Source organism: Oryzias latipes, chromosome 6 (genome assembly GCF_002234675.1).
Source record: "Oryzias latipes chromosome 6, ASM223467v1".
In the NCBI taxonomy this organism is placed as follows: Eukaryota; Metazoa; Chordata; class Actinopteri; order Beloniformes; family Adrianichthyidae; genus Oryzias; species Oryzias latipes.
In genome coordinates, this window is record NC_019864.2 from 27,215,850 (window position 1) to 27,238,512 (window position 22,663).

General features: G+C 41.9%; 1 protein-coding gene across 1 annotated transcript; it reads right to left on the reverse strand.

Moving 5' to 3' along the window:
- Window positions 1-315: 315 nt before the first annotated feature.
- Window positions 316-22,007, reverse strand: LOC105354262 (C-Jun-amino-terminal kinase-interacting protein 1). Its single transcript, XM_023956024.1, has 12 exons — window positions 21,712-22,007; window positions 15,687-15,762; window positions 14,911-15,471; window positions 13,966-14,460; window positions 9,706-9,960; window positions 8,871-8,946; window positions 8,633-8,799; window positions 8,452-8,555; window positions 7,741-7,851; window positions 6,157-6,227; window positions 5,979-6,077; window positions 316-3,538 (listed from the first exon to the last, which is right to left on the reverse strand). Exons 1-12 carry the CDS (start codon window positions 21,781-21,783, stop codon window positions 3,466-3,468), a joined length of 2,160 nt encoding a protein of 719 aa, XP_023811792.1. The 5' UTR covers window positions 21,784-22,007; the 3' UTR covers window positions 316-3,465.
- Window positions 22,008-22,663: the final 656 nt, after the last annotated feature.

The following is a 22,663-nucleotide window of genomic DNA, read 5'->3' on the forward strand; positions in this document are numbered from 1 at the left end:
AAGCCTGCTCCTCCTCAGATCTTGTAGATGTGATCTAAAGGGATCAGTTGGACTTGCCCGCAAACCGATTTGTTGTGAGATGAATGTGATGGAATTTTTTTTTATTAACTTTTATCTGAAGGTTAAAAAAAGTGTTTCATAAAGGCAGTATGTACACTGGAAAATTAACACAAAAAGTGCAATGATATATGTGCTGATCCACGAGTTTTTGATTAACGAGTTGAAGGTTTTGAGCGGCCTCCTGAAGTGTGTTCCTTCTCACAAACACTGCTTTGGTCCCCCCCAGCTGTAAAAGCGACACAAACAGCCAGCAGCGTCAGCCTGAAGATCTCTTCATTTTAAACACCGACATCATGCAGCGTGACACGCGGTAACAGCATACAGCAATAACTCTATACAAACATACAGGATCTACATATGTGCCTCCATAATGATGGATCATGTGAAATTTCAGAATTTCAACACAAAAAAAAAGGACACTTCAGTGGAGCAGCTTACAGTTTGTACCCTTCTGGAGGTTGCCATGGAAACGTTGACCTTAGGAGGGTTAAATTTAAAGGATCATAGTCTGATTCAGATCAGAATATAATGAACAATTATCCAGTACTGGGGTGAAAGCCATGTTTGAAAATAATTTAGCAAAATCTATGCGATTCTGTTCAGTTGCCTCATTTTAAGTGTGTTTTTATTTTAAAAGATCCATGAAATTAATATTACAGAAGACATTTTCTGACTTTTTCAACCCCTTTCTCACTCATCAGACACGTTTGAGTGGGAGCAGCCGTTCTGCAGGCTGTGAATCATAGATCTTGGTGGCATTGCACGTTCAAAAACATCTTTGGCATCCCCTCCAAATCGTGTTTCCGTAGCAACAACCTGCAGGTCACGTGGAGCCTTCATAACCATCACCTGGCTGAAACCAGGTGTCATTTCTAGCTCAGCTCTGGGATTCGGAGCTGTTATTTTGGATGACGGCGCACGGAGCTTCTGAACACCTCAGGATCCGGCTCGGACTTCCTATGCTCAGGCGGATCAGAACGTGAAGTTCAGGTTCTGGTAAAGCTCAGTAAGTCCTGGCTGCATCACGGCGCCACCAGCTGGTGTCATAAAGCAGCGCTCCACTGCTGGTCACCAGCTGACGTGCAGTTTTTAGTCAAACAGACTTGAACAGAGGAGGCCCAATCTGGACATAGAATGGACACACAAAACTGCACAATGATACCCCACCCCTATTAGCACACTCCACCCACTCTTAAATTGCACAATGTCTTCCGGGCCTTTTTGTCATCTGCTAGGTCAGAGAAACCTGAAGTTCTGCTGTCACATTTGGAAGTGAACCACAACAAAAAAAGAAAACGAGGCACCTTCACCTTCTAAACAGATTGTCAGGTCTTACAAAACACACAACTATGCTTCAGGAATTCTGGAAACAATTTTGTCCTCATCTGTGCAAAGAAAAGAACAGGTCCAGTTGTGTTTGGTCTCTGATTGCGATCCAGAGCTCCTCTGTGGTTTCGGTCCTGATGAAGCACCTCTGCTCCCGTCCCACATCCTCAGCTCCTCTTCAAAGAGCTCTCCCCCAAAAACGAAATCTTCCTTTAAACCTTCCTGAAGATGTCGTCTGCTTGACTTTAGACTTTTGACCGCTTCAGACAATTGAGTCTTTATGATTCCCGCCAATCTGAAGTCATGCAGTAAATTTTGAATCCTTCTCTTGAGCATGACGTCAGATCTTCAGTCTGTCTGTTCAGATGTGCTTCATTCAGGAAAGGTGAAATTATCATGAAATCCGCTGAGAATCTCTGATGTTTTTTACAACAGATTTTTTTTCTACCCAACATCCTGAAAAATGTTGCGTAAAAAAACGAGATCAGATCCAGACGGAGTTTCTGCTCGGGGTGAATCATGAGGGAGAAGCTGGAATTGATACAGATAAACTGCAATTCTCATTTTTAGAAATGCTAATAGAAACTGAAGCTTTTTTTTTTTTTAACTGCAGTTGAACAAGTTGAATAAATAATTTGATCTTAATAGCATTTATTTTTATGAAAATAAACTGGTTGCCACTGATCTGATTGAAGGGGAGTAAATTCTGTTTAGTATTTATTGGGTTTGTTGTAAAAAAAAGTAATTTATTGTTCCACAGGTTTGTTTGCAGATTTTTGTTTTTGGACTCGTGTTGCTGTGTCTGCTGCTTTTAAGTGTTTTTTTTTTTTTTGGTGTATTTGCCATGTTTTTTTCCCCACGTTTGTTTTTTCTTTCTGCATTCATTTGGTTTTTTTCTATAAATATGTTTGTTGCCTATTTTTGATTTATTTAGTTTTTTGTTTTGTTTTTGAACAGCTCAGGAAATCTTTCCTCCTGTATTACTGTTACGACGCCCATTAAGATGACTGTTATTGTAATTTTGGGCTATATAAATAAAATTCAATTAAATTGAATTGTTATAATTTGGATTTCTGTTTTTCTTTTGTTTTTGTGTTTTTGTCATTTCAATTAATTTAAGTTTGCTTTAATTTGATCTTGTTGGATTTGTAGGTTTTTAAATGTATTTTTTCTCTTTCTTTAAATTATTTTAGCCACATTTTCTTGTTTTTCCTAAACAATTTTGACCAGTATCTCCTCAGGACTTCTTACCTTTTCAAATAAAAAATAATTTTCTTAGAAGTTTGTGTCTTTTCTGCAGTAAATTGTGCTAAATTTTGGACAATGATCATCTGTCAACACTTCACAGAAACACAGTTAGTGATTCTTTATCAACATGTTCACATTTTTTGTGTTTCTTGCTTAGAAATTGATTTCACTGACAATTTTGTAAACATTTTTAATGATTTATGGATATAGTCCTAAATCTGCATGATGTCAACATAAATCAGACCCTTTCGGATAAATGTTGTTTTAAATAATTCAGATTGTCTCTACTTTATGACTTATTAAGAGGTTAAAGCTCCGCTGTATCTATAGTTGTTGCGGTTTTGGTTAAATTTTGGTTAAATCCTTGGTCTCAATCTGAATAAAAGAGTTTTAGTTAAACATATTTTGAAATAACATAATTTCAATATTAGATTTAGTTACATGAATTGTTATTCTGCATGTTTGATTGTTTGGGCTTAAAGTTTATCCACTCGTCAGGTTTGGTTTTTTGTTTAGCATTTTAGTGTAAAACATCTATTTTTGGATTAAATGTACTGTAGATACTGTCTGCCAATAAACGCTAAAAGATAGATATTTTTGTGGCTGATGAAGTTAGTTCAGATCCTATGAACCCTCTGACAGGATTCTGTCCATCTTCAGAGACCGTCTCCGCCTGAAGATGAGGAAGGAAGAAGAACCTGGCTGTCTCACTTGAGACAGCCATGAAGAAGAAATCCACCATGCAAAGAAGATATAGTGGTGGTCCAGTTGGGGTGTAAGACCAGGCTTACATGCACATACGTGAGTCTTAAGATGACGACTGGGGGGGGGTTATTCAATGAAGATGTCTTCGGTGGGACAGGAATAGCCAATGTGTTCCTTGTAATACTGCCGGAAAGCTCTCCTGGGGAAAATCAAGGACAATCTGTGTTATAAGGTTAGCATTTCCTCTGCATGTCTTTGTGTTTTCACTTATTGAGATTTCACACTGAGAAAACGCTGCTGCATCAAAGTTTCTGCTGTTTCTCTGATTGTAAATCTGATCGGAGATCTAAAAGTTCTGGATTACGAAATGCCACCAAATGCAGCAAATCTTCAGGGTTCAGCTCTGTCTTTTGTAAAACTGAGATTTTAAAAAAATGTTCTGTAAAAAAAAAAAGCTTAAACTATCATTAAGGTAATAAATCTAGAAGAAATATGGTGAAAACCTAAAAAAGGTGTCAATCTTAAATCTGCAAATGTTAACATTTACTAATAATGCATTTCAGTGCAATTAAATGTTAGAGAATAAAGTGTAAAAAACACTTAAATGTTCCAAAAAGAAAGGTGAGAAAAATACAAAAATTAGCCAAAGACGGTGTAATTCTGATTAAAAAAAAAGCTAAAATGCCAGAAATCAGATGCCAACTGTCACATTAAAACATTTTAAAGGTTGAGAAAAAGTCTGATCCATTGACTGTACACGAGACCTGGACTGAGTGAGTGTGACGTCATCCATAGAAAAGGGTTTTTTTCCAGCTCCAACCAAACAAAGTCAATTCAGTTGCAATTTTTTAACGATATGGATGGCGCCATGTTGGAGCCAGACGATGTCGGTAAGCAGTGATTGGTCTGAGTCATTCAAGGTAAACTTTTTATGGTAACCACGCTCACCAAGCAGGAGTGAGCTTGTTGGAAGGCCACCCCCCCTACCACTTTAAACACGAAATCAAACATTTCGAGCATTGGACATGGGGGCCAGCAGGCTCCACCTACTCTTATTGAGGCCAATGATTGGAGCACATTACTCCAATTTTGAAGTCTTTGCACTGGCTCCCAGTCAGCTTCAGGATCGATTTTAAGGTTCTGTTATTAGTTTATAAAAGTTTACATAGAACTGGACCCTCATTTTTATCAGATTTATTTTAGTCTATGACCCTCCCAGAGCCCTCAGGTCCACAGGTGCAGGTTTGCTGGTGGTCAGAACTAAAACCCACAGCGAGGCCTCCTTTCAGCATTGTGGGCCTTGCATGTGGAACAGCCTGCCTGATGACGTGAGGGCTTCAGCCACTGTGGAGGTTTTTTTTAAAAAAAAAGACACATCTTTTCAGTAAAGCTTTTACATAGTTTTTACTTGTCCACATGTTTTTATTTGATTTTATAAATGTTAACAGCTAATTTTATTTGTTTTGATTTTAATGGAGGGATGTGTATGTGTTGGGTTTTTGTGTGTTTTATTAATTCATTTATTTTCATTATTATTTTTATTCGTTTTACTATGTTTATTATTTTAACTATAATATATTTTTTTTATCTTTTTTTTATTCTTTCTCTGGGAAGCACTTTGAGATGCATGGAAAGCCTTTTATAAATAAAGTTGAATTTGAATTTGAATTTGATTGGTCGGTTTGCAGGTTGAAGAATTTGCACTACAGAAAAAATAAGAAAAAAAGAGGATATTAAAAAAAATTTTTTTTAAAAGGAATCAGAGCAAAAATGGTTATTCTGATAAATAATGACTAAGTTGTAGCTTGAGGTGCAACGGATCACAAATCTCACAGTTTCGGATCGTGTCACGGTTTTAGTCACGGTTCGGATCAGTCTTCAGATCAGAAAAAGGGAAAATAAACAACAGGAAAAACAATAAAATAAAAGCTTAGTATTATTTTTTGGAAATCTTTGAGTACTTGAAAACATATATATGTACATAAATACATAAAAACATTTACTCATTGATGCCTATTCATAAAAACAAAACATTAATGACTTCTTTAAACTCAAGATTTTCCTATTTATAAACAAATATTCAGGATACCCATATAAACAAAGTGCATTACAGCACATTGCATCTAAAAAAAACAAAATGATGTTTAAAAAAAGTAACAGAAGAAGGAGATGTCAGAATTGACTATTTACATGATGAGGTTATGAAAAGCTTTTAATGCAAGCTCCGCCCACATGCGGTGGGGCTTCAGGTTAACACACTTTTGATCATGGATGTGATCTGTACTGATCATGGATCATCCATGATCCATTGCACCCCTGGTAATAGCTTTTCATGTCTCTGTATTAGTTTATGGGATTTTTACTTTCTGTTTAGAATGCCAGGAGAGAGGAGTCACTCAGTCCAGTTCTCATGAACAGTCAATGGTCTGGACCCACTTTGGCCTCCATACCAGTGAAGACTATCATGGTTGGGTTAAATCAGGAAGCCACCTCGGACAATATTCAACAGGTTATGCTGATATTCTGGAACTAGAGTTCTGTTTTGACCCAAACTTTTTTGAACCAAACGTTTTTTTCTCTTCTTGACCTTCCCAAAAAGGTGTCCGCTCAAAATCTGAAGCTCAGAGAGGGGATCTTACCCCACAGACTCAGCCAGGGGTTGTAGCGACGAGTCTGACATGAGGACGTGGCAGGCGAAGCGCTGATGGTCCGGGTGTTTGGTTATGAACCCAAAATACCTGCAGCCACATTGACATGAACAGACATCCTGGTTAAACTTTCTTTCATAAAGGTGGGAGTCTGTGCTGCAGAGCTCACCTGCTGTGTTTTGGGTGGCAGCCGCAGAATGAGATGTTCTTCAAATGGAAAAAATGGAAACACTGGTCGCCCTGGTGGACAAAAAGGGACACTGTAAACTACAACCCTGGAGTTTTATCCCCAAAAGCTCCAGGTTTATTGTTGCAAAGAATATTATCAAAAACTGGTTCTTCTGCTGGACAAAAAAAAGCTCTTAAACAACCTCTAAAAGCCTGGTTTATCTGTTTTCTGTCTGAAAGGATTTGACAATTTAGATTAAAATTTTTCTTCTATTCCATGAGAAAAATTTTGATTGAAAAATATAACCATTTTCAGGGAAAAATTATTTTGCCCAGATTTCTAAGACGCTTTTTTATTCGTAACAGAAAAATGAGTTAAAATGCCCTTTATGAGATAACAACTGAATTTTACAGTGGACTTTGAAAGACAGCAGCTGGCGAATAACCATGCAAATGTTAGTTGTGTGTGATTTTTCAGGTATTCAACCTTCCCACTGATCGATTCAGATGATTGACACTTCTAACAACCCTTCAAGTTCAGGATAACTGAAATGAATTACACAAATCGCTGTATACACTCACTCTTTCAGAAGGATGTTGTGTCCATTCCCTATGTAGTTCCTTATTGGAATAATTTAGTTTATCAATTAGAATGGAAAAAGATCTGGAATTTACCAGCAAAATATGTTTTTAACCAATAAAGTGAAAGAAATCTCATTTAAACTAATCCATAAATTCTATCCATCCAAACTATATCTGCAAAGATTAAAAAAATACATTGATGTAACCTGTTTTTTTTTTTGTCAAGAACACCCTGAAGATGCGGTCCATTCATTTTGGTCGTGTCCCTTTTCCACTACTCTCTGGTCTAAAGTTTGTAACTTCATCTCCGCCCACATTGACCCAGTCTTTTTCCTGTACTTAGAATGTGTTATGTCTGGCATCACCCACTGTCCATCTCATAAAAAATATCTATTATATGTCATTAATCTCTTATTGTTTTTATGGAAATGGCACATTTATAAATTCAAAGTTACAAATCAGAACCCTCATTTTTCTATCTTTATCAATGAGTTTAAACAATACATGAACACAATAAGAAACTCTGACAATAAGAAATCCATTAAAACATTCGATCTGTGCGTGTAAAATATAATAACAACCCGCTGGTTTGTTCCTTTCCTGTTGCTGTCTTGTCACTGTTGTGTATTAAATTGTTACTTTTAATAAAGTTAAAAAAATAAAAAAATAAAAACACCAAAATTCCCATTGGAAACCCCAATGACGACACAGACGAAAATATACAGTCCCACAACAATAAAACCAATGCGTCTTGAAGTTTGCTGTTTTTGTTATATCGACAAGTTATTGTTCAGGATTTTAAAGCTATTATTGTGGCTCATCTTCATCTTAGTTTGGTTCAAGTTTAAAGGACTGAGAGATCCTGAGCACAGGAGGGGTTCAGAAATGGATTTATTCTGTCCAATGCTGCCATTTTTATTTTACTTTATGTTCAGATTATAATTATTTTTCTTCGAAAATTGATGTGCGGATGGTACCGGCCTTGTACCAGCTTTGGTCGTACCCGGTGAGCAGAATGGCACTGGTCCTCCACACTCATCCTCACGCCTTTCACACTGAGTTCCAGCACACAGGCCGAGGGAGGCTGGCCGTCTGACCGCCTGTTACACGCTACCTGTAGACACAAAAAAGAGGCAGTCAGGTCAGTGCACCTGAGAGGGGCGGGGTAACACTGCAACACAGCAACTTTAGGACAAAAACTGATGCAGTAGCTGCTAAAACCCTCCTGGATGCTTGTTCTTCATCAAAAAACCGACCAAATCCCAGAACTGAATCTGCGGTATCTGTTTTTTTTTCTGCAGATCTTGGGTTTGTTTTGTTTCTGCTATTTTTCATGTTGGACTAGGCGTCCTCTATTAGACAAAACTTCAGACAGAATCTAACAGAAAGAAAGCACCAGAAGTAAATAAATGAGATGTTGCAGTTTTTACAAATAAATTTATGATCTTTACAGTTCAGACATCACTTTTATGAATATATAAAATGCAGCTATGGGCATTAATTTTCTTATCCTTTTGCTAGTTTCCCTTCAAATGTCTTTATTTTTCAATTTTTCTGTTGAAAATCAAAATCATTGAACAAACCTAATTTTCCTTTGACACAACAATTTTTATGTTGTTTTTGATCATATCGTAAACAGGTTTAAAACTCTTTTGATAATTTTTCAAGTTTTTATTTTACTCTGTGTTTTCTCGCTTCCAGGCAGCGTCTGTACCTTTCGCATGGCCGCACACAGGACGTCATTTCCTGTGTGGACGGGGACCTGAACTGAGCCCAGAAACCTCGCCACGAACCGTTCTGTCCGTCCGTCTCTACGGGCTGAGAGAGCGCAGGAGAACGGCGTGAGATGAGCGGCGTGATGAGGAAAGAGTGTGTGTGGTTCTGCTGCTGGTTACCATAGTTCTGGTCTTTGGGAACCTGGACCGCATAGAAGGCCGGGAAGATGCCGCTGGCCCCCGTCCTCATGTTGTAACCCTGACACCAAAGATCCTCAGACTGGTTCAGCATCAGAACCGGGTCATCTGTCTCCAGCTGCAGCTCATCTGCATGACGAGGGACAAACCTGGAAGCAGGCAAGTCATGAGGAGTCAGACGCACATTTGCATGCTTGGGCGTGCATAAATGCGTGCTAACCTGTAGACGGCCCGGTGGCTCTGCTGCCTCTCCACTCCGTCCAGAACACAGGAGAACATACCGAAGGAGCTGGCACCTGAGCGAAGCAGCAGTAAGGTTACACTCAACCTGCAGCTGAAACTCCAGACAGTCAAACTCATTCAGATGAAACATTTCAGACCAGATTATGACCAAAACCAAAGCAGATGGAACCTCCTCATCCTGATCAGGTCAACCAGACTCCAGCCAAACAAACAGCGAGGTTCCTAACCAATAACTGGCAGCAAAGGGGTTAGGGTTAGGGTCCACAGTCAGGACACTTTTACAAAGGACAGGGAGCTGTGGTTCACGAGCAAAGATGGCTACAATCAGCCTCATCCTAAATAAATATGAGACCTTTAGGACTTAGAGAAGAGGATCTCAGTTAGTCTCACTGACAGAAACTGTTCATGAAGGTTCTCTGAACACTTCTGACGGAACATCGAGACAGAAACCTTTCCATGGATAAAACCCTCTAAAGCAGGTGGAGTCCATCTCCTGTCCTAACCATTTTCTGGATAAGAACCCACAAGTGTAAAGTGTGTTTGGGACAGAAGAAGGACAATGACCCTCCAGGTCTGGAGGTGGAAAACCCTGCCTTAAAACGGAGAACACCAACATGAACGGTTTTAGTTTTTCAACTTTCTGTAGTGCCGGGCGTTTTATGTGAGGTTTACCTCAGAAGATTCAATCCCTGAACTCTAAAATAATCTTCAGAGCAAACAAACATGGAAGACAGCAAAGTTTCTGGATGTTTTGGTCCAAAAATGGCTCAATTTGCAGGATGTAAATGTGATCTGCTCTGAAACCCCCCCACCTGTGGCGCTGTAAGGGCTGCTGCTGTTGGCAAACAGGTTCAGGAACTTCCTGCTTCTCGGAGCGCAGACTCTTCCTCCGTTGGAGTCGTCTTCCTCTGAAGTGGTGGAAGCCACCTTAGACTGCTTGCAGAATCTCCCCACAACTTCCCTCCTCCTCTTGACCTCTTCTTCCCTCCTTCTCTTCAAGTCTTCCTCTCTCCTCTTCTTCGCCTCTTCCTCTTCCTTTCTCCTCCTCTTCTCCTCCTTCGTTTTCTCTGCAAAAATCATGAAGGAGAAATTTGACCCAAAAAAATAAAAAAGTAGGTGTTTGAGGGGCTCCTCAAGGCTCAGTGTTGGGGTCCCTGATTGTTTCATTCATTTGTTTAACTTGAGGGGCTGTAAAGTGAGATACTCCCTTTTATTAATGTCATTCCATTTGCAATTCCTCTTTCTTACTGCACCTTTTTGCAGAAATTTCACCCTGTCACAAACTCAAAAACTTCCCAAAATTAGGACACACCTAGTACCCATTAACCCCGCCCTGAAAGAAAATATATTGCATCACAGAGGGAGAAAGATTTTATTTAAAAAAAAAATGAATTGGGCCAAAATCTTTTATGTGAGTCAAAAAAAAGTTCAATTTCCATTATTAAAGTGTTGTGGAATATCCAAAGGAAGTTATGGGATGACCACAGGACCTACGGCTTGGCAGTTATTCTGTGGCAAAGTGTTGGATATGTTGATTTTAACATTTTCCCACAGAAGGAGTAAAAGAAAAAAAACATTAGCTGTAGCGATCGATATGAAATTTCACACACTCCATCAGGTTAAGCCTACAAGGACAACCAAATTTTCGCTGACCTTTGACCTCAGGAAGAGGTCGCCTACTTGAAATTACCAAAAAAAAAAAACTCTTGGTGCCCTCTACAAATTTAACCTCCTCCTTGCGATTTTGATGTATCCCCTCATAAATGTTGCTTTTAAAGTTTGTCGATTTTGAACAGAGATAGATAAAAGAGGCGTTTTTGCTGTTGCTCGTGTATTTTTTATCGAATTATTGTGAAAATGTAATACATGAATCGTTGGCTCAAGCTGACAATATGACAGGATAGGAACATATTATAAATGTGGGCGTGGCTAACAGAAACCTCGTCACCCCGAGAAGACCCAAACATCAAATGGTTGAGGAAAAAAAAGAGAAAAACAACAGAAAAAACTCAATTTAGAAAAAACTGCTTTTTTAAATGAAATTTTTGACATGCATCTGTGAACAGGCTGGCATGGGCAGAGGGGGAGAGTAAAGGGCGAGTAGCAGCGAGGGCAAACACCACCACTTCAGGCTTTAATATTTATTTTAGTTTTATACTTATATATATATATATATATATATATATATATATATATATATATATATATATATATATATATATATATATGGCTGGCTGTGGCTGGTCTCCCTGAGAAAAGAACATAGCAACCTCCCTGAACAGAATCCAGTAACCATCACAGTGGCTGACATCCTAGAAAGAGTCTCAGGTATGAAGAACTGGACAGCACCGGGCCCTGACATGATACATGCCTACTGGCTAAAGAAGCTTACTGCACTCCACGAGCGCCTGGCAGCACAAATGAACCAGCTGCTTAGGGATGGGACTCACCCCGAATGGCTAACGGAAGGGCGAACGATCCTGATCCAGAAGGATCCCTCAAAGGGTGCAATCCCATCCAACTACCGGCCAATAACCTGTCTGTCCACAACATGGAAGCTCATGTCAGGCATCATTGCAACCAAGATAAACAGGCACATGGATCAATTCATGAGTAACACACAGAAGGGCATTGGTAGAGACTCCAGAGGAGCCAAACACCAACTCCTGGTCGACAGAACAGTCGCCCAAGACTGCAAGTCACGACACACCAACCTGTGCACAGCCTGGATTGATTACAAGAAGGCCTATGACTCAATGCCACACACATGGATCACTGAATGCTTGGAGCTGTACAACATCAACAGGACTCTAAGAGCCTTCATAGGAAACTCGATGAAGCTGTGGAAAACCACCCTTGAAGCCAATGGGAAGCCACTTGCACAAGTGTCCATCAAATGTGGGATATACCAAGGTGATGCTCTGTCCCCACTGCTGTTCTGCATAGGTCTGAACCCCCTCAGCCAAATAATCAACAAGACTGGCTATGGATACCGACTCAGAAATGGGGCCAACATCAGTCACCTCCTCTACATGGATGACATCAAGCTATATGCTAAGAGCGAGCGTGACATTGACTCCCTGATCCACACCACCAGGATCTACAGTACTGACATTGGGATGTCATTCGGGCTCGAGAAATGCAGCCGGATGGTGACAAAGAGAGGCAAGGTAGTCCACACAGGAGGGGTCTCACTCCCAGAAGGAACAATAACAGACATCGAGGACAGTTACAAGTACCTTGGAATTCCCCAGGCAAATGGCAACCTGGAGCAGGCAACAAGGAAAGCTGCAACAGCTAAATACCTCCAACGAGTAAGGCAAGTCCTGAGAAGCCAGCTCAATGGCAAAAATAAGACCCGGGCAATAAACAGCTACGCACTGCCAGTTATCAGATACCCTGCAGGAACAATAAGATGGCCAAAGGAAGAGATACAGACCACAGATGTTAAAACACGAAAGCTCCTCACCATGCATGGAGGGTTCCATCCCAAATCCAGCACACTGAGACTGTATGCTAGCTGCAAGGAAGGAGGCCGAGGACTAGTGAGTGTAGAAGCCACTATCCAGGATGAAACATCCAAGATGCATGAGTACATCAAGCTCAAGGCCCCAAATGACAGTGTGCTCAGTGAATGTCTCAGGCAATGGAGAGCAGAGGACACAGTGCTGGAGGACAGATCCTCATGGGAGGACAAACCCCTGCATGGGATGTACCACCGGACCATAACTGAAGTGGCAGATATCAAGAAGTCCTACCAATGGCTAGAAAGGGCTGGCCTACAGGACAGTACTGAAGCGCTCATCCTGGCAGCTCAGGAACAAGCCCTGAGCACCAGAGCGATAGAGGCTCAGATCTACCACACCAGACAAGACCCAAGGTGTAGGCTGTGCAAAGAGGCCCCTGAAACAATCCAGCACATAACTGCAGGATGTAAGATGCTGGCAGGTAAAGCATACATGGAGCGCCACAATCAAGTGGCTGGAATAATATACAGGAACATGTGTGCAGAATATGAACTGGAAACCCCAAGGTCAAAATGGGAAACACCTCCGAAGGTGGTAGAGAATGAAAGGGCAAAGATCCTGTTGGACTTCCAGATCCAGACTGATAGGATGGTAATGGCAAACCAACCAGACATTGTAGTGGTGGATAAAGAACAGAGGAAACCTGTTGTGGTGGATGTGGCAGTGCCAAGCGATGGAAACATCAGGAAGAAGGAACATGAGAAACTGGAGAAATACCAGGGACTCAGAGAAGAACTGGAGAAAGCCTGGAAAGTGAAGGTGACAGTGGTGCCTGTGGTAATTGGAGCACTCGGGGCAGTGACCCCCAAGCTGGAGGAGTGGCTACAACAGATACCTGGAAAGACCTCAGACCTCTCAGTCCAGAAAAGCGCAGTGCTAGGAACAGCTAAGATACTGCGCAGGACCCTCAAGCTCCCAGGCCTCTGGTAGAGGACCCGAGCTTGGAGGAGAAACCACCCGCGGAGGGTGAGAGGGGCGTTTTTTTTTTTTTTTATATATATATATACTAGTTTTATGGCTTTTTATAGTTATTTTTTATCTGTATTTTATATTTTTATGCAGAGTTTCTGCCTGTTTTGTTTCTTCAGAAACATCGACCTGTTAGTGGACTGCGGATGGAAAATAGCCTATGGCTAAAATCTGGCATCTTAACAGAAAGAGCTGGATTTTAACCAGCTCTCAACTTTGCTGATGGGGAAATAATTTGTGTTTTAAGGAAAAAAACAGACGACAATTTTCCATTTATCTTGAAATTTAGCTTTAAGAAAATGAAAGTAAGTCATTTTTATTTTCTTTCATTTTTCTTCCATCCTATTCCGAACATTTTTTTTACTTTTTGGCTGCAAAATAAAAAAAACTAAACTAATCCACAAAAAAAATGACTGGTCTGAGAAAAAAACACAGTTTGTTCAGAAATCGCAAAGATCCATAAATGGAACAGTACTGGAAAATGAGAGAAATCTAGAACCTGGGATTAGAGTTTCAAAAACTGTATTAAACTGAGCATGATGAAGCCCAGTTCAAAGAAAAACATCAGACGCGTACCTTGCTTCCATGCTTCCTCGCTCTTCTGCCTCTCCACCTCGTACTCTGGATCTTCCTCCTCATTGGCAGACTGGTACACAGTCTCAGCATCACTGTCCTCGTTTCTGCGTGTGCAGTCCCTCAGGCTGACCAGCTCGAGCTGAGCGCACTCGTCCACCACCAGCGTGTACTTGATGGAGTCATAGCAGAGCCCGGCTGCAGCCTCCGGCGGAACCTCAGCCCGCTTCACAGCACCGCCTCCCTCCACCTCGCAGCTCGCCGTGGTTCCGTCTCCTGCTGCAAAGCTGCGGGTCGGACCGTTCTGCAGGCACGGAGTCGGATCTCCTTCTCCGTCCTCCTCACTGATGTCTGGGTTGGTGATGTGGGACAGAGGGGGTTGCAGCGGTCCAGGAGGGGGGCCCTCTGTGTCTGAGCTCAGGGACATCCTGTTGGAGCCCCCCTCACTGCTGGACCGAGACAGCACAGGGGGGTCCTGGGTCCTGTCATGGTTTTGGCCTGAGAACACAAATAAGTGCTGACTCAGTGACAACGTTGACAACGTTAAACCAGAATCCAAAAACTGGAGACAAAACTAACATTTGAATTCACACTCCATCATCTTTTCATCTATTCTAAAAGTGTTGCCAGTGGTCTTTTAGTTATGATCATGCCGTTTTTAGCCTAAATCCAAAATGGGTGTCATTTCATAGTTTCTTTGTTCGTGCAGAGCAACCCCATCCCCTCTTCCTATCACCCATGAATGAGACCTCTTTGTTTACACTCTTTCCTGCAAGCTTACAGCCCCTCACACCCCCAACCTAACATTAGCGGTGCAACAAAAATGGCGAGCAACATTGGAGCGATCCAGCCGTACAGTTTAGATCCAGATTCCAGCTCAGACGAGGAAGACAAAGACGCATGGATTTTTTAAGGTTTCACAGTTTCTTTGGTGTAACTGGACTCTACCTTGGTCCTGGTTCTTCTTCCTCTGAGTGACAGGTGTTCGTGGGACCACCATGGACGGCAGGTAAACCTCCTTATTGGAGAGTTTGTTATTTGGCTTGACGCCTCCTTTGTTGCTCACTTTGGGGGCTCCTCTCCCTCTCCCATCAGTCCCCCGGCCCTTCAGTGTGCTGGCCTCCCTCTGCTTCTGACTGCGGTCCTTGTCCTTGGTCCTGGTCTCCTCACACAGTCGACCCCCTCTTCTGTCCATGGATCCCTCCTTCCCTTTGAGTTCCCCTAAGTTTTTTTCCCTCATTGTGGTTGCTACTCTTCCTGCTCCCCTGCCTGCTCCTCCTGCTGCTGCTGCCCTCCGTTGACTCCTCGGTGTGCTGGAGGTCTGTGGGGGCCCCGGGGCCAGTCGCTCTCGTGTCCGAGCTCGTGGTTCTGTCGAGGGGGCAGTGGCCTGAGTGCTGGATCTTAGGTTGGATCCGGCGCCAGAGGGAGGTTTTGGTGCCGGCCGGCGCTGAGCACCATGCCGGACTTTGTCCTCTGCTTTTGGCCTGACATCCGGAGGTGTTAGATCGCCTAAAAAAGGGGAAAAACAACAGCAGATTACGTGTTACAGCACACAGGCTGATTCAGAAACAGCAGTAAGAGGTTTACCCAGCACCAATGCAGCTCAGAAAAACAGATCAGATTTGTTCACACGTGTTTCTGCAGCTCAGCTGATCATCCAGGCTGGAACTCTCTCTGTAAAAATGTCACGTTGGGAGGAGAACGCGTCTCAGGGGAGATCATACCTGTGATGAGCGGGGAGGAAGATCTGGATTCCTTCCAGCTGTCCTTCTTCCCTAAGGAGTTGTTGTTGATGGAGTCCTGAAACAGAGTGCCTGTCAGAGAAAACACTGAAACCCCGCCCCAAATAGTTTACCTCCAAACACAAACCAACAACAACCAACCAACAACAACCACCAGACCAGTTCCAAACATCTCCTTTCCTTTCCACATGGCAGCAGAGTGATGTTAAAGACCCTTTATTCAATTTATTCCAAATTTCAATTTATATAAACTTTTTTTTGGGGAGAATTACAAGAAATAAATACTGAAACAAATCCATTATGATCAAAAATTAATAAATGAGTCTTGTCAAAATTAATTTTGTTGACCCACTTATATTTATGACATCACCTTTTATAATACCTTTGAATTGTTTTATGGATTGACAATTTTTAATGAATTTTATTAGTTTATTCCATATTTGAACCCATCTTGTTGAGATACAGATAAGATTACTATTTGTTCTTACAGCAGGTTTCATAAACATTTAGTTATGATCTCTTAAATGGAAGAGTCTTAGTTTTTAACAGAGCGGACATTTTATAAATATTACTGAAGTACAGAATAAATAATAACGGCTTTACCTGGTTTATTTCAACATACTATTGTCTTCTAGATAACTACTAAGGCAAATTAGGGCCAATCCTCTTACTCCATAAAGGGGACTTTGTTAATCAATAATTCATGATCAGCAGAATCAAAAGTATCATTCATGGTTCCTTTTTTATTAAATTCCTTCAGCTTCAGAAAACTGATCCAGAAAAAGATTTGACCTCCTCCAACCTTCAATCATTAGATGCTCCAGCCTCTGCAGAAATTCAACACTGACTGCCTCCGCCTCGAGAAACTGTAAGCCTCGTAAAAACTTTAATCCCTAAATCACCTTCGGGTTGCCAGAGCCGACTTGAACACATCAGGAGTTGGACCTCATAATCAAGACAACACCCACGTGCCCACAAACACACATACACACACACACAAACACACAAAGAGATGACATCACTGCCAGGAAGTGGCGGGAGCTTCCAGCCTCCACGTCACAGGTGGAGCGCTGAGTCACATCGTGACATCCCAACACAAGTCTGTGCTCTCTTTCTCATGCCCGACTGGTTACCATAGTTACGGGTGTGAAGATGAAAGGCTCCCTGTTTGGATGCAGCACTTCCTCATTTGTCTCCTTGAGTCTCTGCTTCCTGATACACTCTGATTCAATACGGGTTATTTAAACACCTCGCCACCACCCTCCTCGCCTCCCCCAAATATCCTCCAAATGTTGCAGCATGAATCATTTACAGGCCTTCCTGGTCGGACAGGTGTCCTTGTCTTCACCCTTTGACTGAAGGACATTTACGGTGAGAGTCTGTCACAGCATTCCGCCCGACAGGAAGCAGAGCCCAGTTTAGCATCAAGTCTAAATAGTTTCAGGTCTCCTTTGGTCGAAGGCCTGAAGGATAACATGACAGACTGCAGTCCAGCTCACATCACAGGTCAGCTAAGCTTTGAAATTTAAGCCAAAAAACAACGCTCACAGATGTCACCATGGTTATGTTAGCCAGAACATTTTTGCAGAAACATCTTTTTAAAAAAGAATCAGTCATGTGCATGTAGGATTTTGCAGATTTTGAGTGCGAATTGTTATCATCAAGGGAATTATTTTTGTTTTTCTTTGCAGAAAAAAAACCAGTCAGTCAACAGATGACAGCATTTTCCTCTGTATAACAGGTGCCCAACTGAATTTAAATCCCTACTGCAATCATCTCTAGACCTATAATAAAAGCATTCCTAGTCTTCTAACCACAATTCTGCCGTTTTTAGCCAAAATGTAAATAAATGCAGGACATAGTTTCTGCAGAGTGGTAGGAGATCATCAGAAATTTGCTGTTAATGGAAGTAACCCCGCCAACACTTTCCATTATTTATCTGTTTACACTCTCTCCGCTCTCTAGCTTACAGTCCCTCATGCCCCGAGCCTGACATATCTGGTGCAACGAAAATAGCGATCAACATCAGAACTATCCAGCCGTTTTGAGCCAGATTACAACTTAGACGAGGAAGAGATGATACATCGGATCTTCATTTGCTCAACAATTTCACAACAATTTGAAAAAAGATGTACTAAGAAATGCAATTTTAAGCTTATCTTTTTATCATAAATGTTCATCGTGACAAAACAGCCACAACAAAATGTTAAAAACACCATTTCATCAGACTGGCTCTTTAAGTTGTAATAATCACCTTTTTTGGTCATTCAAGTGTCTAGAATTGAACTACAGAGAACAATTCAACTCCATGGAATTGAGCTGAATTGTGTCTTACACTAGTTTCATCTTCAGATGAGCTTCAATCCAGAAGTCTAAGCTTTGTCACGTGATGCTAGCTGACACTAAACCAAAGAAAAATACATGAAAAATTACAAAAAAAGGCTAATTTAAAAAAACATCTTTCAGTTCTCGTCTCGCCAGACTAAAATGAAAGAACATGTCAGAGCTGCAAAGCAGATGGATGACGTCTCACAACTCTGCAATCAATCGTAGCAGCTGTACTCCTGAGTTCAACACACCACCACTGCAGAACCACAAAGGGTTGTGTTCGCTGTTAGGATTCACCATGAAACAGATCAGAACCAGCAGTGTGAGCTGAAATTTGGGTGGGAATTGCAGAAACAGAAGACTGCAGACTTCAGAATTTTTTGTGAAGACCCTGGAGACAGGTCAGACCTGGTCTTCTCTCACAGCTGAGCTGAGCTCATATTCTTTATTTTGTGTTCTTCCTGTTGTTGCCTTGCTTTTTTGTTTGCTTAGTTGGCACCTCACTGGTTCCAAAAGTGCACTTTAGGTAATTGTTGAGTTTTATTTTTTAGCAGTTTATTTTGTTTTTTCTAGAAATTTCTAAACCACTCTGACCCGGCCTGCATGGGTCTGCTTTTGCCTCACAGCTAGAAGGCCCTGCTTCAAATCCCAGCTGGGTCTTTTCTCTGTGGAGTTTGCCTGTTCTCCTCACCAAACAAAAACCTCCTTCGGAGGTGAATTGGTGACTCTAAATTGTCCCTAGGTGTTTGTGTGGTTGAGTGGCCAGGTGACGGACAGGTGACCTGTCCAGGGTGAACCCGGCCCACGTCCAACAGTAGCTGGGACAGGCTCCAGCAACCCCGTGATCCCTGAAGGCATTCTGTGGGTAGGTGGGTCACTCTGACCCCTCTCTTGAAATGGGTTCACACTGGAAAAACTGAATAAAATTAAAAATGTCTATTTTTTTTATCTTGCAAGAAAAATAATCTTAGTTTAAGAAAACATGTCTCAGTGACTATCCTAGGCACTTTAACATTGAGAGTTGGGTCATCTAGACCCACTAGACAGTGCGCTGAACCTTTTTTCTTCAATGATTTGTGATCTTTACTGGTGTCCATGGATTACATGAAATCTTTCCACCTTTATCCACCTTTGTCATGGTAGGGAGAACACGTCAATGTAAGGGTGGGGTCATCTAAGATAGATTAGAATATTAACCTAGATATTGTTTAGCTTTAAAGTGTATTATAATGTTCCTTTCTCACAAAGAGAAACCCTAAAGTAGTATTTTGATCTGTTTATGGATTTCTTAGTATTCCTCTAAACCTGCGCTCTAAGTCAAAGGTAGTGTATTATCATATACATGGAAATTGTTTACTATAAAAATCTTGAGAATTGCATGGTATAGGCCCTTTAAAATAAGAAGTCTTGATCAAACCATTTTTTTTTATTTAAAGAAAATCTTTTAAATGTTTCAAATGTTTGACTTATTTCTAGGGGGCCTGTTTTTGCAGTGCGGTTTCTACTGGCGATGTCACTGTGAAACCACCAATCAGAGGCACCGCTTGTGTCGAACATAAACTGAAAATCTGCCCCAAATGAACATTAGAAATGTAGATGCTCTGAAAATCCAGTTTTAGATCTACTGCTAACAGCCGGGTTTTTGAGTCAGCGGTTTTCTCAGCTGAAGACAGGATCAAGTTCTTCGTCTGTTTGTGCCTGTCAGCAGATCGGCCACCAGCATCATGCTGGTCTGCTTCAGCAGGATAACCGTCCCTCTGAGCTGTGAGGCATGTGGACCATGAGTGACCCACAAACCTGAATTCAAAGTCCAGCAGACTCACAGCCGTTGAACCTGAGCCATGCCAGCACCCGTAGGCCTCAGAAGGGAACTATGGGCGCCATGTGAAGATGTTAGCAGAGCCGTACAGGAAACGCACACGACTCTTTAGCCTCTGACTGGCCCCTCATATCACAGATAAGATTCAAACCACAGATACTCAAGACATTTCCCGTGGATGGAACTGCCACCAAAAAAAAAAAAAAGTAAAAGCCAAAACAGAGAAATAAATTATAAAATTCTGATTGATTTCATTGTGATTTTTCTTCTAGTTTGCATTTTTCTCCATTTCCTTTTCTTTGACCTATTCAAAGATAAACACGAGTTCAGAGCTTTTATAGTTCTGCTTTGGTCATTCCCTAAAAAACAGGAAAAAAAGAAAACTGTATTAAGAAAATACATTTTTTCGAGTCATTAAAATGAATATATTTCCTCGGTTTTAGCTTTAGTTTTAAGATAAATAAACCTAAAATTAGAGTACTTTATAGATTATTTAATTTACATGAACAATTTACTAAAATGTGTGTAAAACCTTAAAAAAAATCCACTTTCCAGTTACATTTTTTCAAACCGTCCATGGTCTTCACTTTGTCTTTTGCATCTACATAAGGCATACTGCTATGAAGTGCCTGTAGAATTAGCTCCTTTTTTGTCTTTGATTGAACAAGTGTGACCCAGAAAGAAAGAATTTTCTAGGACTAAACAGTTAGCACGGCTCGTGTTTCCTGTATCCGTTGGTCAGATTACAGCGGCCGTTACCTGAGGCACATCTGTTCATTTTAAACCATTTTAGAGTAGGGGCTTCCTAATTTTTAGGGGTTTAAGTTGGTTTAAGTTGAACACCATGAAAAAGAATAATCTTAAAGATAAACAACAGGGGTGTAACGATTAACTGACTTAATTGATTATTCATTCATCTTCTGAACTGTTTGTTCCCTTTCAGGGTCACGGGGCTGCTGGAGCCTATCCCAGCCACTTGTAGGCAAAGGCAGGGGACACCCTGGATGGGTTCGCCAGTCTGTCACAGGACCACAATCACACACCCATGCACACTCACATTCACACCTATGGACAATTTAGAATGACCAAATAACCTACGAAGCATGTTTTTGGACGGTGGGAGGAAACCCACGCATGCACGGGGAGAACATGCTAACTCCACACAGAAAGATCTCCCGTTGGCGTTCTGTTTTAGTTCCCCAAGCCGGGACTTGAACCAGGGACTTTCTTGCTGTGAGGCAAGAGCGCTAACCACTGCCTTAATTGATCAATCGATTTATATTCCTATGATCCAACCAGATCAATCTGTCTGAGGCAAGTTGTTGATCAGATCAACCTATACCATTATAAAATTATTTCTAAATGAATTTAATCAACAGTGGAAAATACCATCTAGATTGAGACACAGTAGGTTTTTTTACTATAACGCCGTGAACTCAGGATCCTCTTGGGTTGGTTCAGGTGTGACATCCGTGGGGCCGGTCAGAAGTTTTTGGGGGGGGGGGGGGGGGGGGGGGGGGGTGAACATCCCACCTGTAAATGTTTGGCAACGTGGCAGAGCAGCTCAGTCAGGAGGAAACGCAGCCGATGCATGACAACTTTAGAAAACAAACAGGAAGCTGAGTCGTCAGATCTGCCCCCCCACACGCAGACACATCCACAAACAGTCAGGTCAACCCCCCCCCCCCATCTCATCACACTCAGAGTCTGCAGTCTCATCTTCCAGTGGAGGCTCTCAGGACAAGCACTGAAACCCAGAGTCGGTCTCTTTGGAGCGGACCCACCCACCCACCCACCCACGGTGAGAACTGCTGGTCCCCCCACCGCCCACCCCCACCACCAGGGCTTCTGCCCCCCTACCTGTGTGCCAGCTTGGGGCAGCTGTGGGAACAGAGCCAGGCTGGTGGGTCTCTTCGGTCGATATTTGTCCATGATGGCTCAGGTTGACCCCCCCCACCCACGACAAGCAACAGCTCCCTCCTCCCCCTCCTCCTTCCTCCTCCTCCTCCTCCTCTTCTTGTCCTCCTTTATTAAGCCAGCGTCGGCGCTCCTCGGGTCGGACGGGCCTCACCCATTTTCCTCATCCTCCCTATCTTCCTCTTCTCCTTCCTCTCAGTCCTCCCAGCATCGACCAGCTCTGGGCTCCGGGCACGCCCCCTTCCGCTTCCTCTCCGCCTGACGATTGGCTGAACACAGCGTCACATCAGCATCATCATCCTCAGCATCATCTCCCAGAGAGGGGAGCTAACGGGAGGAAGTGGGTGGGGCTGAGTGGGGATGGAGGGAATGAGGACTGAGAGGAGGGGACAAGGAGAGGAAAGGGAGGGGGGGCAGCCAGGAGCAGCCAATGAAAGCACAGCATGACATCATCAGCTGATCTGCCTGCGGCGTCTTCTGACTGGAAGATAACCGACACTGAAAGCAGATCAGACAAACGGGACGAAAAAAAAAACAGTCAGCAAATCAGTCAGGAGAGATCAGAGAGGGAGGAGCAGCCGGAAAACGGTCCTAAAAGGATCAACAAGCACATCAGCTCAGTCTGAAAATAACTTCTCCAAATCAGATTTACCTTCAAAATAATGTTTTGGTCCAATTAGAAATACATTTTTTAAAACTTTGACGTTTAATAATATAAGTTAACTTTAAAGAATTTCTGAATATTATAATTATTGATTTATATAATGAATGTTTTTTTCTGGAGTATATCGGAGTGTGATACACATAGTGTTTTCAAAATATAAACAAAAATAAACAAAGATGAACAAAATTACCCCTAATGTAGCAGAATCCGATGTCAGTAAAAGAAGCTGAT